This window comes from Hyla sarda, chromosome 1, assembly GCF_029499605.1.
Source record: "Hyla sarda isolate aHylSar1 chromosome 1, aHylSar1.hap1, whole genome shotgun sequence".
Taxonomy (NCBI): Eukaryota; Metazoa; Chordata; class Amphibia; order Anura; family Hylidae; genus Hyla; species Hyla sarda.
In genome coordinates this window covers 243,426,583-243,446,080 of record NC_079189.1, presented here as the reverse complement: position 1 = coordinate 243,446,080, position 19,498 = coordinate 243,426,583, and the positions used below count along the sequence as shown (strand labels likewise).

The window sequence follows — 19,498 nt, the reverse complement described above, 5'->3', positions numbered from 1 at the left end:
TTGTCCCCCATACTGCCGGCAGTAAAAAAAAAATAAAGATGTACATACCTTTCTTCGCTCCCCCGGGGCATACGGTAACTCGCTCCGGTCTCCGCCGCGATCCTCTTCCTGGTTGCCGGTGATTCATACTGCGCTCAGCCAATCACCGGCCCCAGCAGAGTCCCGACTCGGCCAGCGATAGGCTGAGCGGCAGTGTGAGGACGCTTCAGGACACACAATTCTTCACTACACCAGCATCTGCTGCCGGGGCCGAAGACGTCACATTGCCGCTAAGCCTATCGCTGGCCGAGTCGGGACTTCGCTGCGGCCGGTGATTGGCTGAGCGCAGTATGACTCGCTAACCACCGGCAACCAGGAAGAGGACCGGAGCCGGTTACAGGAGGCCCCGGGGAGCTAAGGAAGGTATGTACATCTTAATTTTTTTTACTGCCGGCAGTATGGGGGACAATTTTTATATTCTGGAGTTCTCCTTTAATGCCCTTGCTCATTAAAGGGGTTATCCAGGAAAATAACTTTTTTCCATATATCAACTGGCTCCAAAAAGTTAAACAGATTTGTAAATTACTTCTATTAAAAAATCTTAATCCTTTCAGTACTTATTTCTGAAATTAAGGTTGTTCATTTTTGTCTAAGTGCTCTCCAGTTGAGATATATATATATATATATCTCTCAACTGGATGCAGAAAGTTAAACATCCAAAAAAAACATATATATATATATATATATATATATATATATATATATATATATATATATGTGTTTTTTTTTTTTCCGGATTAACCCCTTTTAAGATTAAAAATAAAATTGATATATGGAGTAGGGATCGACCGATATCGTTTTTTAGGGCCGATACCGAGAATCGGTGGAGGTTAGGGCCGATAGCCGATAACTTATACCGATATTCCGGTATAAGTTATCGGCTATTTATCCCCCCTCGACACCGCTGCAGAGCATTGATTTAAAGCGGGCGCTTTAAATCAATGCACTGCGGTGGCTTTTGCGGTGCCATAGGCCGCCGCCACCACCACCCGCTTCTCTCCCCCCTACCTGTCAGGGTGGTCCGGGCCATCCATCCTTCCTTCCTGTAGTGTCCGGGGGCGTTCCGGGTGGAGGGTGAACCGGTCCGGCCTGTCCTTCTTCTCCGGGGGTCCTCTTCTCCACTCCGGGCAGGCTCCGGCCTAGTACACTGCATAGACGCCGCTGCGCAGTAACGCCCGTGCGCAGCGACGCACCTGAGGTCACGGCATAGCGGCGTCTATGCAGCGTACTAGGACGGAGCCTACCCGGAGTGGAGAAGAGGACCCCGGAGAAGGACAGCCCGGACCGGTTCACCCTCCACCCGGAATGCCACCGGACACCACAGGATGGATGGCCCGGACCACCCCCATTACGGGTAAGTTTAATCTTTTTTATTGACTCAGAGGGTGGGGGAGGGGCCCGGCCGGTATAGCGGTATGGGCAGAAATCCATACCGGTATACCGCCCAGCACTACGGGGGGGGGGGGGGGGGGGGGCGGGGCATTATCGGCTTATCGGCAAGGTAATTGCCCATACCGATAATGCCCAAAATCGTGATTATCGGCCGATAATATCGGCCATACCGATAATCGGTCGATCCCTAATATGGAGTAAGATATTATTGAATCAATTGGAGAGGGTGGAAATATTGAAAATGGTTCTCTTGCCACAGATCTTGTATGTCATCACAGTCTCCCCCATGTGGATACCGGAAAATTGGTTTAAAGGACTAGAAGCCCTGTTAAATAAACTAATATGGGGCAAGGGAGAGTATGAATAAAGTATAGAAATATGACCCTCCTAGAGGGTGAAGGGGGATGGGGGTTGCCGCATAACTATTTGTTAGCTGCTAAGTAGGGATCGACCAATTATCGGTTTGGCTGATATTATCGGCCGATATTCATGATTTTGGACATTATCGGTATCGGCAATTACCTTGCCGATAATCCGATAATGCACCGCGTCGCACCCTGCCCTATATATCTGGACATAGAGAGGTTTTCCTTATTGTCAGTGGTGTAGGACTGTTTGTATCCCCCTCCCCTCACACTTATCAGCGCTGCCTGTATGGAGGCGCTGGCACCTAACTTCTACAATGGAGCATAGAGCTTCATTCATTCTTCAGCAGCCGCGCACCGTCGACAGCTTCTCCCCTCACACTGCGGGCTGGCGCTGGCTCCTCGCTTCGGTTGCGTCTATGTTATGGCCTTAGCCCTGTCCACTTTCGTCCAGCGTGGAACTTATCCTATGAGGTGCAGGCCAGCTAATTAGCCCGGCTTCTCTGCCAATCAGCGCTGTGCGCGCGTGACAGTATGTCTTTTGTTCCAATGATAGGTGTTCTAGCCTCCAATCTGGCCCCACGTTTCTCATTGGTCCTGTGCTCCTCCACTCCTGTCTTTCTCCTCAGCTGCAGACCGGTGTTCTCTCAGCTGCGGATTTTTGCCGGGGACACAGACGCTGGGTGAGACTGTTTCATTTTCTTTTCTTGTTATGTCCGAGCCCAGAACTGTCCCTCCCTCTAGACAGCTAACTGGGGCCCTGGTCACCTATTATACCTGCAAGGGCTGCAATACTAAAATGTCTGGTTCTGCTGCACCCACTTGTTCCGCCTGCACCCCCGACCCTCCTGGTATTTCTACTCAGGATCCCCCTCCAGACCCTGTGGGCTCTGCTATCCCTCTGGAATGGGTGTCCTCCCTCTCCCAGTCTATTTCCGACTTGGCTCAGGTCTCCCGTTCTGTGGTAACTGCCTTAGAGAGGTCCTCCTTACGCCGACCCTCTAGAGAGACCCGCTCTCCCTCTCCCTATGCTATGCGCTCTCACAAGCGTACTAGGGGTATTTCCTTTAACTCCTCTCCGGAGTCTGCTAGCAGACATAGGTGCTCCCTTCATAGGTATTGCCCCTCTGCTCCAGCTTCCCGTAAGTGCCCCTCTTCTAAGGGACACTCTCCTCTTTGCTGCTCTGGCTCTCCAGACCCGTGTACCAGGTCAGCTTCACCCTCTTCCAAGGCTGCCTCCACCCGTTTCCACTCTCCTGGAGAACTGGAAGATGAGGCTTTTGGTTCTGCCTATGACTCAGAGGACCGAACAGATATGGTCGACATGGTAGATACCTTGATCTCGGCCATAAGGGACACCTTTCACCTAGTCATCAAAAGGAAAATGGAAAAGAGGTGGCACTGGAATGCGCACCAGTGCCTCTTCCCGCTCGGCTTGGCAAAAGCCGAGCGGGAAGAGGCACTGGTGCGCATTCCAGTGCCTCTTCCCGCTCGGCTTGGCAAAAGCCGAGCGCTTACCCTAGCAACGCGTCCTTAGAGACATTGGCGCGTGCGCATTGGTCTGCTTTCTCTGCAAACATATACGGAGATACTGCATCCCTTTTATAAGTCATAATTCCAGTATTTCTTTGCTCTATTTCAGCTAGACATATGATTCATGATATTAAAACAAAATTTTAACCCTTACATCTCTATCTTTACCTTACCGGTTTTCACTCGTTTTTGGTTACATCCTACTTCCTGGCCACGCCCCCTCAGGTGTTTTTTCACATAAATACCTGTTTGTTGTATGACAGCACACCTGATCTGAAGAAGAGGGGAGTCACCCTCGAAACGCGTAATCTGTATGTTTATTATTTTTTAAATACATTTTCGTGTATACAATATTCCAAGGTATACATTGCATCATTTTGTGCACCACCTGATGACCTAACCGGCAGCGCCTGGATGAATAAGGTTCTTTTCCATTTTCCTTTTGATGACTACGTCAGGACTTATGTGCCTGTGACCTCCGGCTTGCAGCCCCCCTGGACATCAGTGAGTACCCCTATACGGGGTGATATGCGCTACTTCTATTAACATCTGGTGAGCAGCCACCTATAAGTGCCGTGGGTTTCCCCACATTTACACTTGCTGTTTGTGTTTAAGGGTAATACGAGGCGCCGTTCCCCGGTCTTTTTTTTCTTTTCTTTTTATTTCACCTAGAGGACCCAGGAACTTCGGACGTAGCTCCAGAAGTTTCCTTTCAACGTTCCTGACCTGCACCCAAAGTTTTCAGCTCTCATGCTGAATTTGACAAGCGGTATCAAGAAACTAAGAAGGTTCAAGCGCAATTTCCCTTCTCCAAGGACCTTATTGCTCGGTGGACCTCTCCTCCAACAGTGGATCCACCGGTCTCCCGCCTATCAAAATTGGCAGATTCAAATATCCAGTAGACAAGAGGGTATAGACTCTGGCAAAATTCGCCTTTTGAAGCAGCGGGCTCTTCCTTTCTTCCTGCGTTTGCTTCTGCCTGGGTGTCAAAAGCCCTTTCAGTCTGGGATTCTCAACTCCGCCAGGGTATTCTTTCTTGATCCCCCGCGGAGGAATTGGCTGACTTAGCTCTCCAACTCTCTAGGGCTGGAGACTGTGTTCTACTTCCGTGCGGTCGGCCCGTTGTGCGGCCTTTGCCACAGGCAACCTGGTGGCTCTTTGTCGATCCATGTGGCTCAAGGCCTGGGACGCGGATGCCGCTTCTAAGAAATCTCTGACGGAGCTTCCTTTTACCAGTTCTCGACTGTTTGATAAGTGCGTAGACTAAATTATCTCAGGCGACGGGTGGTTAAAGTTCCTTTATTACCTCAAAATAAGGCCTGCAGTACTACTTCCTGTCGAAAGTCAACCTCCTTTCGGGCGTTTGGTTCCAATAGGGGGTCCTGACAGGTGCCCTCGCGGGACAAGAAGGCTCCCTCCTTCCAGACCCGTCCCTCCTGGAAATCGGTTAACCATTCCGGCCGCTTCGCGGTCAAAGCAGGCACCGCAAGCCTACCTCTGCCTGAAGGGAAGCCCCACCCGCAGATTTTTCTCAGGTGGTAGGTTGTCTGTTACTCTTCCAGGACGTTTGCTCCAGTCCCTCATTCAGGGAGTAATTGTCCCTGTTCCTCCCAAGGAGCGTTTTCTGGGTTTTTATTCCAAGCTCTTGGTGGTCCCCAAGAAAGGGGGTTCCTTTCACCTCATCCTGGATCTGAAGCGCCTCAACCAACATCTCCTCCGCCATTTCCGCATGGGAGACTCTCCATTCGGTCGTGCCGTCCATGGATCAAGGAGAGCTTCTTTCCTCAGTGGACATCATGGATGCCTACCTCCACATTCCAATTTTTCCAGGACATCAGCGGTATCTCCATTTTGCAGTTCCAGAAGGCCATTTTCAGTTTGTGGCCCTTCCCTTCGGTCTGGCCACTGCTCCGAGGGTCTTCACCAAGGTCCTAGCACCTGTGATCGCCCTCTTACGGGGGTGTCAGTGATTCCGTACCTGGATGACCTCCTGATCAAGGCTCCAACCAGGACCCAGAATCTGGAGAGTCTCTATCTCACCCTACAGGCTTTGTCTCGTTTCGGCTGGATGGTCAATCAGGGCAAGTCCAACCACTCTTCCACCCAGTCTCTAATTTCCCTGGGACTCCAGTTCGACACGGCGTACGCCCGAAGTCGGCTTCCGCAAGACAAGCGGCTGACTTTTTTTTTTTTTGTTTATTTTTTTTTTATTTTTATTTTTTTATTTTTTTTTTTTCCCCAGGAGTTTGGATGCTCCAGAACCCTGTTGCAGTTTTATTTTTTTTTTTTTTTTCCCCAGGAGTTTGGATGCTCCAGAACCCTGTTGCAGTTTCCATTTGCTTTTGCATGAAGGTCCTGGGTCGGATCGTGGTGACCATGGAGGCTGTTCCATTTGCCCAGTTTCATTTACCGTCCTCTTCAACTTGCTCTTCTATCCCGGTGGGACAGATCTCCGTTATGCCTCGATTGCAGGATCATTCTTTGTAGCCAGTCCCTTCTGTGGTGGCTTCATTCCCCCTGCTTTTACAGGGGCGCTCCTTTCTGCCCGTCCGTTGTCAAGTCGTCACAACTGATGCTAGTCTTTCCGGCTGGGGAGGTGTTTTCAGGGACCGGACAGTCCAGGGCCTTTGGCCCCCTGAGAAGCCCTTCTCCCATCATTAACATATTGGAACTAAGGGCAATCTATCTTTGCCTGTGCCTTTGGGAGATCCTTCTTTGGGAGCGTCCTGTTTGTGTCCAGTCGGAAAACTCCTCCACTGCTGTGGCGTATATCAAATGCCAGGGCGACACTCGCAGCTCTGCGGTGATGGCCGAGGTGTCCAAGATTCTTCTCTGGGTGGAGCTCAGAGTTCCGGCCATCTCGGCATTTCACATTCCAGGAGTGAACAACTGGGAAGCGGACTTTCTCAGCCGACCCAGGCGAGTGGTCTCTTCATCCGGAGGTGTTTGCAAAGATCTGCAGCCTCTGGGGCACTTCGGATGTGGATTTATTCGCGTCCCGCCACAACCAGAAGGTTCCTCACTTTGTGGCGAAGTCTCAGGATCCCTTGTCTCTGGCCGTGGATAACCTGGTAATCCCTTGGTTGGATTTTACCCTACCCTATCTTTTCCCTCCTCTTCTTCCCAGAGTTCTGAGGAAGCTCAAAGAAGAGGGCGTTCCCGTGGCTCCGGACTGGCCCAGGAAGGCATGTTACACAGACGTGGTCCGACTACTGGACGACGTACCGCTGCGCCTCCCTCTTCATCCAGACCTTCTCTCTCAAGGTCCCCTTTGCCACCCCAATTTACTGTCGCTGCATTTGACGGCCTGGCGGTTGAGACCGCGGTTCTGAGGGCTCGAGATTTTTCTTCCCAAGTGATTCGCACTATGATCAGGGCGTGCAAGCCCTCTTCTGCGAAGATTTACCACCGTACTTGGCGGTCTTATTTTTGTTGGTGTGAATCTCACTCTTTTTTTTCTCCAGTTACTTTCTCTCTCCCTCGACTTCTTTCCTTTTTGCAGTCGGGGCTAGAACAACAGTTAGCTCTTAGCTCCCTTAAGGGTCAGGTCTCTGCCTTTTCCATTCTCTTTCAACTTCTTGCGTTCGATCCCCATATCTGGACTTTCCTTCAGGGAGTGGCCCACATGGCCCCTCCTTACAGATCCCCTACAGCCCCCTTGGGACTTGAACTTTGTTCTTGGTGCCCTGCAGGGTGCTCCCTTCGAACAGGGAGGTTCCTCTTCGTCTCCTTTCCTGGAAGGTGGCGTTCCTTATTGCAATTACCTCTATTAGGAGAGTTTCAGAGCTGGCAGCTCTCTTGCCGTTCTCCCTTCCTGGTCATCCACCAGGACAAAGTTGTTTTTCGACTGGTTCTGTCCTTTTTTTTACCTAAGGTTGTTTGTTTTTCATCTCAATGAGGATATTGTCCTTTTTGTCCGGCACAATCTCATCCCACAGAACGTTTGCTCCACAAACTGGATGTAGTGAGGGCTGTTCGGACCTACCTCTCAGTCACTTCTTCTTTTCGACAGTGTGACTCCTTTTTGATTCTTACGGAAGGTCGCCTTAAAGGACAACCTGCTTCTAAGGACACAATTTCTCGGTGGATCCGTTCTGCTATTTCGGAAGCTTACCGCTGCAAGGGGAAGACCCCATCCTTCAGGGTTTCTGCTCATTCCACTCATTCTATCGGGGCATCCTGGGCTCTCCGCAACAAGGCTTCGGCTTTGCAAGTTTGCAAAGCGGCCACATGGTCGTCTTTGCACACCTTTATGAAATTCTACCAGGTTCATACTTTCGCATCAGATGATGCTAGACTGGGCCGTAAGTTGTTGCTAGTGGCAGTGGTCCAGCCTTCCACCTGACTGGGCTTCCTTTACCCACCCTAGGGACTGCTTTGGTATGTCCTATGGTCTGTGTCCCGCAATGGAGCCGATAGAGAAAAGGAGATTTTGTTATGCTTACCGTAAAATGTTTCCCGGAGGATCCATTGGGGGACACAGCATCCGCCCCGGTGTTCCTGGTTCGGATACCTGTCCGAGAGTGTGTTCGGATGATTTTTATTCTGTGGTTTTCTCGGACAGTTTGTGTTTTTTTTCTGACCTGTCGTTCCTCTCCTGCTCTGGGACTAAAACTGATTAGCTCAGGTGGCTGTAGTCGGGTATACCCTACTGGGAGGGGCCGATTTTTATTTTTGTTACCATAGTGTCAAGCCTCCTAGTGACAGCAGCATAAACCCATGGTCTGTGTCCCCCAATGGATCCTCCGAGAGAGATTTTACGGTAAGCATAAAAAATCTCCTTATGAGGGAGCCTAGGATATAAATTCAGTGGTGCTCAGGTATGATTTGGAGATTGGCATGCTAAAAAAATTTATACCAAAACTGAATTTTGGCCAAGTACCTTATTGATTGTACATGGTTTGCGTCGAGGGCACCTAATATCAGCGAGTGGGAAGAGTTAGTTAATAAAATAAAAAAGTTTGAAAAGGTGAGAATCGGAGGCTCAAAGAAAAGAATTTGAGACCACATGAGGACTGTGGTAGGAAGCTGTTGTGTTTTTTTTTTTTTTCCCTCCACGCAGGCATATGTGGGTGGGTACTGTCATTAACTAAATTAAAAAATAGTGCAGTTAGCTGGTATCCACAAGATAGTGCTAATTGGTTTAAATGATGGGGGGTGGGGGGGTTCGGGAGGATGGATGGATGAAGAGAAGTCCCCATGATCTCCATTCATTTGTATCATACTCCTGAACATGTTCTTGGCCAGTAATGTGTAGATACGTACACCAATAAAAGTGTACGTATGTTGTCTTACATCTCCGGTGCGGAATGACAGCACTCAGGTCAACACCATAAAACCGTATGGTATGGCACACTTTACTATTCCATACCTTTTTGGGTTTAAAACCTTTCTTAAGAATGAGGAAAACCAATATCGTGCACATAGATGGTTTTGCGAGTATGGGCCTTACTGGAGTGAGCTAGCACAAAAATGTCTTTGCTTGCACAATTATTTAGTGCCTTTTTATAAATGTCACTAAGGATAAATCTTAGTCCACTGCATAAACAAAAAACAAAAAAATCCACAGTTAGTGCATTTTTCAGAAAGTTGCAGTTCTCTAAAAGGCGCAGCAAAAGTTGCAAATTGGGACAGATATGCCTCAAATATTTCCTTTATATTTATGTCTGGCACTGATCTTAACATGAGGAACTTCAATTACTTTATCGTTTATAATGAACGATCAGTATTTTCACACCTCTTTTATTACTGTTATTTAATAACATTATAGAAATGTTTGTTAGATGTTTCTTGCAGCCTTATCTTGTGAATGGTAAGGGTGAAGATTGTATAAAACATTAGGTCATTCCCACATGTCATATGATCACGTACCTGGTGTCTCTGCAATGTTTTAACATACGTTTTTCATCAAACAATTAATATGGGAACAGAGTCTTAACAGTCACCCCTCCCTGCTCCTGGCCGTGTCCTTGCTTCCTTGGCACTGTAGCCTCTAGCGACTATCAGGGATCCTTTAGAAGCTGGAGTACAGATTAGGATTTAATCCAGGACACAGCCAGGAGCAGAGAGGGTTAAAGGACATCTGCAGCATGATTAACACTTATCCCCTATCCACAGGGGGGGGTCCGACCGCTGGGACCCCCTGTGATCTGTATGGGGCCGCGGCTGTCCCGTGCAGGGGGCGTGCCTGCCGCAGCATGACGTTGCAGCCGGCACTCCTCCTCCATACACCTCTATGGGAGAGGCGGGGAGGCAACGTTCTTGCCTCCCCCATAGAACTGTATGGGGACAGGGAGGAGACGGGGCATCACCGTCGACCTCTAGGTTGATGCTACGCTCCTTAGTACTCACCATGAACGCTAATGGCTGCGTCTCGTTAGGGAGATCGCGGGGGTCCCAGCGTTCGGACCCCCGCAATCAAACACTTATCCCCTATCCTGTGGATAGGGGATAAGTGTCATGCCGCTGAAGTTGTCCTCTAAGTCTCCATAAAGGAGCAGAACACCAATAATTCTGGCAGGTGTTCTGCTCTTCTAGAGTTAGTAGCGATATGTATAGATATGTGTGTCTGGCCCCAAAGACGTTAAAGGGGTACTCGAGTGTAGTACTTTTTTTTTTTTTTTTTGAATAATCATCCTCGGGCTGCCAGCATCTAAAACAACAAAACTCGACTTACTTGTTACTGCTTCCGCGGTGCCCTAGTATCACTGCTCCAGTCCTCTGGTGCTTTCTTCTTCCTAGTTCCCGGCGGTCCATGCGTCACACTGCTGATCAGCTAATTGCCAGCTGCAGCGATGTCCCGCCTAGGCTAGTGATAGGCCGAGCTACAGTATGACTTATTAGGCCCTGGTACCAGTAAGAAGACCAGTGCCTAGGCTCAATACAACACACTGTTATCAGCCTATCACTGGGCGAGGCTGGGTGAGACTTGTCAACCACCGGTAACCAGAAAGAAGACTGCACCGCGGACTAGAGCAGCGATGCTGGGGCACTGCTGGAGCTGGGGAAGGTAAGCACAGGTTGTTTTTATATGCCGGCAGCCCTAGGATGATTTTTTTTTTAAATGATACGCTGGAGTACCCCTTTCAGTGGCAATGCTGTGAATCACTCACTACTTAACTACTTTCTAGCAGGGCACAAAATGCTCAGCCCAGCAATTAGGGGTGACATTAAGATTTTATATACACACATACACACACAAATGCCTTCTGCTCAGACAAATCTGAGACCGCAGCTGTATAGCTCAGGAGCTGCAGCAAATCTGTGCACCTCCAGCTCTTTAGCAAGAAATCATGTTCACAGCAAGGACTCCTGTGACTAAAATGGTGGTAGTCTGGCTCCTATGCAGTAAACAGTGGTGCGCCATGCACTGCTGTTTATTTTATGGCTGGCTGCATCACCAACTAACTCCTTACACTCTGTGGGCTAGGAACTCTGCACCTGACTGATAGACCTGCAGGTTTGATGGAAGATAGCTGCTGATTTCATGCAGCTAAATCCGATTTTGTGAAATTTCTCTCAAAAATACATTTGGACTTAACTTTTTTTATGACATACATTTCTTCTTGCCTGCTTAGGTGCACGAGAAAGACGTCATTGGAATTGCTCATCATCCTCACCAGAATTTGATTGGTACCTACAGTGAAGATGGCCTGTTAAAACTTTGGAAGCCATAATAGAAAAAACCATATGATCTGTTGAAATAGACTGTATAAATGACAATATTTTGAGTACTTTTTGTTTTTGTGACTTTACTGTTATTGTTTAAAATATAGCTGATGTGAATTCTTTGTATTTTATGTTCACGTATACATAATGCGTTTTCTTTTAGTTTTTTTTTACTTCTGATTGGAAATTCTCTGCAGTGAGTAATCGATTTTCTATTGCCCTCATGTCATGTTTTAAAATGCAAAAATATATTTAAAAAAGTAACAATTACAACTGTGTGTCTGAGCCCAATAGAGAAAATAGTAAGATCATGATGAGTCTCATTACTTTTAATTCTCAGATGTTTAAATATCACTTTCTTTCTGATGATATCCCTTTTATTAGGCTGCGTTCACATTTTTTCTGTCCATTCCCTAAATCATTTTGTGCAGAACCTATGCTTGAGTAGAACCTATGTATGAGGTATCCAATGGAGCCTTCAACGCAGATGTGAACAGGTGTGAGCCAGGCCTAGATTGTCCAAATAAGTGATCATCAGACTGTTAATTTAACGAAAGAGGATCGATAGCGATAGAGGTGAGAGAGAACAAGCAAGCAGATATTTGAGAGAAATAATTTGATAGGAGCCACAATAGTGGTATCATAGTGTGTCCGGGAGAGAGCCATTCTGAAAGGAATCCTGATATGTTGTTAAAAGGCAAGGAGACAATACATAAGCATACTCATAGTAAACTTTAACTGGCAACCCATCCAGGCTGGGTGACATCCCTTTAGATATATCCAGCTATAGCAGCTAAGATTTCCTCTCTAGTAATAGCCCCTTCCAGCAATTGTCAACTCTCAGGAGACCAGATTAATCAGTTTTCCATTTTGTCACTTGGTAGCAGGGCTGTGGAGTCGTAGTCGAATGAAATTTTGGGTACCTGGAGTTGGAGTCGGCAAACAATGCACCGACTCCTACTAAATTTAGATCGGAATTAAGAAAACAAAAAAAGCAAGTTTAAATGTCCCAATTCACAAAAAGTTATAATTAATGACTTCTCTACTGTAAGAATAAAGATCAATGCATGCAGTGCCTCAAGTAACCGCAAAACAAACACGTTAAGTGACAGTGAAGAAGCATGCTTTTCATGTGCTTCACTATATGGCACATAACGCACAATTAGGAGCTGCAATACTTATACTTTCCATAGTGTTGTGTTCTGCTGTTACAGGGAACCCATGGGTAACCTAGCCTCTCACTGATAAGAAATTAAGTAAATATGTTTTTTCCAGGACTAGAGACACTTGTATAAGTGAAGGGAATGGAGGGTCAATAGTTCAAAACTGAAGCTGTAAACCATTGGAAAAACTGCTGCCATTCAGCTAAGGCTATAAAAACTTGTAAACTTGATTGTTAGCTTAAAGGGGTACTCCGCCCCTAGACATCTTATCCCCTATCCAAGGGATAGGGGATAAGATGTCAGATCGCCGGGGCCCCCGGGATCGCTGCTGCGGCACGTGCTATCATTGCTGCACAGAGAGAGTTCGCTCTGTGCGTAATGACGGGCGATACAGGGGCCGGAGCATCGTTACGTCATGGTCCCACCCCTCATGATGTCACGGCCCGCCCCCTCAATACAAGTCTATGGGAGGGGGCGTGGCGGTCATCACGCCCCCCTGCCATGGACTTGCATTAACCCCTTAAGGACCAAGGACGTATGAGTACGTCCTTGGTCCCGCTCCCGTGTTATAACGCGGGGTCCCATGGTGACCCCGCATCATATCACGGTGGGCCCGGCGTCATAGTGAAGCCGGGACCCACCTCTAATAGCGTGCGGCACTGATCGCTGTGCCGCGCGCTATTAACCCTTTAGCCGCGCGCTCAAAGCTGAGCCACGCAACTAAAACTGAAAGTAAAAGTGCCCGGCTAGCTCAGGGAGCTGTTCGGGATCGCCGCGGTATAATTGCGGCATCCCGAACAGCTGTACTACAGGAGGAAGGTCTCTTACCTTCCTTCCTGCAGTCCGATCACCGATTGAATGCTTCAAGCCTGAGATCCAGGCTTGAGCAATCAATCGCCGAAAACCCTGATCAATAATCCCTATGGAGATGCATTGAACACAGTTAAAGATTAGTAAATGCAATGTTATAGCCCCCATATAATATTGCAAAAGAAAAGTGTAAAAAAATCATTAACCCTTTGAATTATCCCTTCCCCTAATTAAAGTTTGAATCACCCGGCATTTCCAATAATAAAAAAAAACAGTGTAAATAAAAACAAAAATAAACATATGTGGTATTGCCGCGTGCGGAAATGTCCGATTTAAAAAAAATATACCGCTAATTAAACCGCACGGTCAATGGCGTACGTGCAAAAAAATTCCAAAGTCCAAAATAGCGTATTTTTGGTCACTTTTTATATCATGAAAAGATGAATAAAAAGCGATCAAAAAGTCAGATCAATGCAAAAATGGTACCGACAAAAACTTCTGTTCATGTCGCAAAAAATGAACCCTAATAGCGCCCTAAACACGGAAAAATAAAAAAGTTATAGGGGTCAGAAGATGACCATTTTAAACGTATACATTTTCCTGCATGTAGTTATGATTTTTTCTGAAGCAATACAAAATCAAACCTATACAAGTAGGGTATCATTTTAACTGTATGGACCTAGAGAATAAAAATAAGGTGTAATTTTTACCGAAAAATGTACTACGTAGAAACGGAATGCCCCAAAAGTTACAAAATGGCTGTATTTTTTCAATTTTGTCGCACAATGATTTTTTTTTTCCTGTTTCGCCATAGATTTTTGGGTAAAATGACTGATATCATTACAAAGTAGAATTAGTGGCGCAAAAAATAAGGCATAATACAGATTTTTAAGAGTTATGATTTTTTAAAGGTAAGGAGGAAAAAACGAAAGAGCAAAAACTGAAAAATGCCCGGTCCTTAAGGGCTTAAGGGGGCGGGCTGTGATGTCACGAGGGGTGGAGCCATGACGTCACGCTGCTCCGTCCCCTAATTCCGCACAGAACGAACTCGCTCTGTGTAGTAATAAAAGCGCGGTGCCACAGTGGCAATCCCGGGGGTCCCCAGCAGCGGGACCCTGGTGATCTGACATCTTATCCCTATCCTTTGTATAGGGGATAAGATGTCTAGGGGCAGAGTACCACTTTTAAACTTTAAACATGACTATGGGATTCTACTAGGGAAATCATGTTTTATAATAAAAGCCCCTTCCTGGATCCTCCCACTGCCCTATCTTCAGCAGCAGATCAGCACACAAATTGTTCAATACAGTAGACTGTTGGTTTCCCAGCCAGTAGTCCTGTGGTAATGACATGTATGTTGCCTTTCTTTCCTTCAAGGAATGTATAAAATACATTCGCATATAAATACAGAGGAGTCGGAGTCTGAAGTACAAAAAACTCCGGAGTCGGAACATTTATCTACCTACTCCACAGCCCTGCTTGGTAGCACAGGAACAGATTTATAGTTTAATCTTTCCCTACTAGGACAGAAGAAAACGAGTCGTGCTGTTGCCCATAGCAACCAATGAGACTGCTGCTTTCATGTCTCAGATGCCTTTTTGAAAATGAAAGAAGCAATCTGATTAGTTGCTATAGGCAATTGTACCACTCAATACAGGTTTTGGTAAATCTCCCCTTAGATATGTTTTGTCTTATTTCGGGCAAACCCGGGAATCCCTGGCCCAGCTGTGCCCCAATTTCCGCACCTGATACCCTTAGGAAGAACCTTGGGTTATCTGCAGAGGTTGTTGCTGTGGTTTTCAGGATGGAGGGCATTGTCTATAAGCCTGGGTAAGCCTTTTACTGCTAAGTTCTGGCAAGACCAGGAAAGTGCCTTACCTGTTTATGACTGCTGCACCACCTGTGTGGTTCTCTGGCTGGTTTACTGCTCCTGGATTACACAGTATGGCATCTTGGTGGGACCTGTTTTAGTCACTATTATGGCTGGTGTGCTATGCATGCTGGTGGAACAGTTAGGCTAGGTTCAGACTATGGAAACTCCAGGCAGAAAATTTCTGCCCGGAGATTCCAAGTGCGGCCAGCGCCAACCGCGCGGACACTGCAGTCTCCAATAGACTGCGAGTATTTCCGCATGAAGAAAGAGCACCGCCATTCTTCAGGCGGAAATTTCCAAGCGGATTTTCTGTTCACAAATTCTGAAGTGTGAACGGAAACGCATTCACTACACTATACATTGTAGCAAGCGGAATTTCAGGTGGAAATTCCGTAGTCTGAACCAAGCCTTAGTGGCTTCCGATGCAGGGAGAGACTTCCTATTTGGTCGCTATAGTGGCATGTCTTCTCCCCTTGCTTGGCATGTGATCAAGGGACAGAACTATCTTTCAAGCGCATGGCCAGCTATTTAATCCAGTGCTCTCAGGTATTCAGTAGGCACACTGCCAAGCTGTGCTGTTGTCAAGCCTTTTAGGTAGGCAGCGGCTACCTGTAGATTTCCATATACAGTGGTCCCTCAACATACGATGGTAATTCGTTCCAAACGACCCATCGTTTGTCGAATCCATCGTATGTTGAGGGATCCGTGCAATGTAAAGTATAGGAAGCTGTACTAACCTGTCCCCACCGCTCCGGACCAGGTCCTCACTGCTCCCGATGCTGTCCCAGGGGCTCCCGATGCTGTCCCGCTACTCCGGTGTCGTCTTCGCGATCCTCCGGCTTCTTCTGCATGGTCCGGGCCTTGCTTTCTGGTGACGTTATTACGCTGCTGCGCCGGCACGGCGTGCGTAGTGTAGTAATAACGACGCCGGAAAGCGAGGCCCGGACCCTGGAGAAGATGCGGAAGACGCCGGAGCAGCGGGAATAGGTAGGCAAACCTGCCCGGGATGTTTAAACTGCTATCCGACAGCAGCTTAAGCATTTTGCGCTGTCTGATAGCAGTTATTGCGATGGCCCCGATATATGATAAAATCGACATACGATGCTTTTATATGTCGGGGCCATCGCATGTCAGGGGGTTACTGTATATCCCTTTGTTTTTACTGCCAAGTTACTTCTCTTATTTAGAAGGAAGGCTTGTGTTCTTCAGACAAGAATACAAGAAAGGAGGCACCAGACCTACTTGCAGTGTAATCAGCCCATTCCTGACTACCTTCAAGGATATACAGTAACCCCCCGACCTACGATGGCACCGACATGATAAAATCGACATACGATGGCCTCTCAGAGGCCATCGCATGTCGATGTCAGCATCGACATACGATGCTTTTATATGTCGGGGCCATCGCATTAACTGCTATCCGACAGCGCAAAATGCTTAAGCTGCTGTCGGATAGCAGTTTAAGCATCCCTGGCAGGTTCGCTTACCTATCCCCGGACCCTGCAGAAGATGCGGAAGAAGCCAGAGGATCTCGAAGAAGACACCGGAGCAGCGGGACAGCATCGGGAGCGGTGAGGACAGGTGAGTACAGCTTCCTATACTTTACATTGCACAGATCCCTCAACATACGATGGATTCGACAAACGATGGGTCGTTTGGAACGAATTACCATCGTATGTTGAGGGACCACTGTATCAGCTTTCAGGCTGAAGCCTATTCAGCTGGTTTAAATCTGTTGCAGAAGGTTTTCCAGGAAGTACAGCCAAAAAGGAGCAAGTCAGGGGGAATCGTTAATTTCTGACGATAATTGTTTTCCCTTAGTCCTAACAGCAGCACAGGTGGGGTATTCAACCCCCTGCGAATTGGTAGGACCGATGACATTTTTTATTGAATAATTGAATTAAAGTGAAACCACACCCACATTAGCCCCTATAAAGGAGGGTTACACCCTCAGCCTCTTGTGTAATATACAAGAGAAAAAAAAATAAACTTAATATTCATAATTAAAACTAATTATAGTAGATATAACTTAGGGAGGGATATTTGTGTGCTGCTGTTAGGACTAAGGGAAAACAAATTATCGTTAGAAATTAACAATTCCATTACGTCCTACCTGCAGCACAGATGGGTATATGGCAAGCAGAAACCCTGTGAGGGAGGGCTCTCATGCCTGGTGGCAGATAATACTGTACGCCCAAATGAAGAGTAATTGGCAACTCTGGCATCCACTCTGTAGTGTGTGATAAATGTGGAGTGAGAACTCAAAGATGCTGGTTTACAGACATGTTCCAAAGGAACTAAATTCCTTTCCGCAAAGGAAGTAGATACAGACCTGGTTGAGTGAGCTCTTACCAACTCGGACTGCTCTAGATTCTGAGATACCATGGATTCTTGAATGACTTCTTTTATCCAGCAGCTGGTGGAGGGTTTTGAGGATTTGTGGCCCTTCCGGGCCCCTGAAAAAAGGATAAGAAGAAAGAAATCTTGAACTCCCTTCATCTATCTAGGTAGATCCAGAGACATCTGGAAATATTGGATGTGGAGCCAAAACCGAGAGTGAAAGAACTTGGAAGGTCTGTACTTTAGAGATAAATGATGGCATGAATCTCAGCATGACTCAGTTATGCTTATAACATAGGTAAGCAGTCAATACTCCCAATTCCCCAATTCTTTTTGCAAATGTTATTGCCAGCAGGAGTGTTATCTTGATAGTAACATACTTCATATCCACATCCTCCTGAAGCTCAAAAGGGGGAGATGATAACTCCTTGAGCACAACAGAAAGGTCCCATGCAGGGATTGGTTGTACAACTGTAGGTTATAGACTTGAGGCTCCTCTCAAGAATCTTTTGATAAGGGGGTCTTGAGACAGAGACCTATTAACATAGGCAGATATGGCCGATGTCTGCACTCTAAGGGTAGAAGGGGATAAATTCTTATACAGACCATCCTGAATGAAGTTTAGAATAGTAGAAACTGATGGATCTGTATTGGATACCTGTCTTCTGGTACACCATGCTTGGAAGATCTTCCAGATTCTTAAATATGCTTGGTAGAGTCCACCTGAAAATGCAACATAGTTCTCAAGACCACATTAAAAAGCCCTTCTAACCTTGGAAGGGACTAAGGCAGAAACCAGCGCCCCTGGTCTATCACATGGCACAGTGGTAGTAATAAAATTTGCTACATTTGACATCTGACTGGGATCACTAGAATGGAATTCACTATAATGCTGAGCAAGAGGATGATTGCGATTGTTGCGGATGTTGAACATATGTTGTGAAATTCATGAGAGATCGTGAAGTTCTTCCTTTTATACTGCTTGTGACAGGGACATTTGTGATGTAAATTACTTCCTTGCTTGTACAAGTCAAGAACTCCTTAATTTTCCATTCAAAATTATTAGATGTTGAGGTACCTGAGATTTGTGTTTTTCTCAAATTTAGTGATCTTACAGCTTGGACAGTGTCCACACCTAAAGAAGGTCTGAAAGTTTTCATGCTTTCTCTGCATTATAGTGGTTTCCAGTGATCCCAGTGATTTGGATGAAGCATAGATCAGTTTCTGATTGTGGGCTCCCACTCACGAGCCATCAGAAGCAGGCTGTGTTACCAGTGATCGGTCTTGGGTGTTAGCACTATTCAGCTTATTCTTCTCTCTCTATCCGCATTTGGTATTTCTCACTTTTTACTGTATTCCTTTTTACTTTATTACATGGATGCATAGTCATATACTATAATTGGGATAGCATAAATTTACAGTGATATAATTGTTATACCTCAGTAATACATCCAACTAACACCCAATTTATAATTTTACATTAATTCATGAAGTGCATATATTTGCTAGCCAGTATACTCTTACCTATTTTCTATTCTATTATTTATATTTTACATATGTTTTGTTTTATCTTATTTTAGTATACAATATTTTATACTGTAGGTTTTTCTCATATAGGTTTAGATTATGAGTATATTATAGTCATTGTGCGGACATGTCTATATTCATCATTTTATTTATTGTATTGTACAGGGTGGGCCATTTATATGGATACACCTTAATAAAATGGGAATGGTTGGTGATATTAACTTCCTGTTTGTGGCACATCAGTATTTGTGAGGGGGGAAACTTTTCAAGATGGGTGGTGACCATGGCGGCCATTTTGAATCCAACTTTTGTTTTTTCAATAGGAAGAGGGTCATGTGACACATCAAACTTATTTGGAATTTCACAAGAAAAACAATGATGTGCTTGGTTTTAACGTAACTTTATTCTTTCATGAGTTATTTACAAGTTTCTGACCACTTATAAAATGTGTTCAATGTGCTGCCCATTGTGTTGGATTGTCAATGCGACCCTCTTCTCCCACTCTTCACACACTGATAGCAACACCGCAGGAGAAATGCTAGCACAGGCTTCCAGTATCCGTAGTTTCAGGTGCTTCAGAATGGACAAAACAAAAATTGGAACAGGACCCTCAGTTTCTGCAGAAGATTTTGTTCAGTGATGAGGCAAACTTTTATGTGAATGGTGAAGTTAACAAACAAAACCACTGCTATTGGTCTGACACTAACCCACATTGGATAGATCCCTCCAAGACTGTTGGAACACAAAAATGGATGGTATAGTGGGGTATATGGGGTACACAGATAGTG

General features: G+C 46.1%; 1 protein-coding gene across 1 annotated transcript in view; it reads left to right on the top strand.

Annotated features, from left to right (window-relative positions):
* Positions 1 to 11,308, top strand: part of SMU1 (SMU1 DNA replication regulator and spliceosomal factor) — a 37,012-nt gene extending 25,704 nt beyond the window's left edge. The window contains exon 12 of the mRNA XM_056569820.1: positions 10,907 to 11,308. Within this exon, the coding sequence (XP_056425795.1) occupies positions 10,907 to 11,005 (99 nt within the window). The 3' untranslated portion in view covers positions 11,006 to 11,308. The remainder of the gene's footprint in view (positions 1 to 10,906) is intronic.
* Positions 11,309 to 19,498: the final 8,190 nt, after the last annotated feature.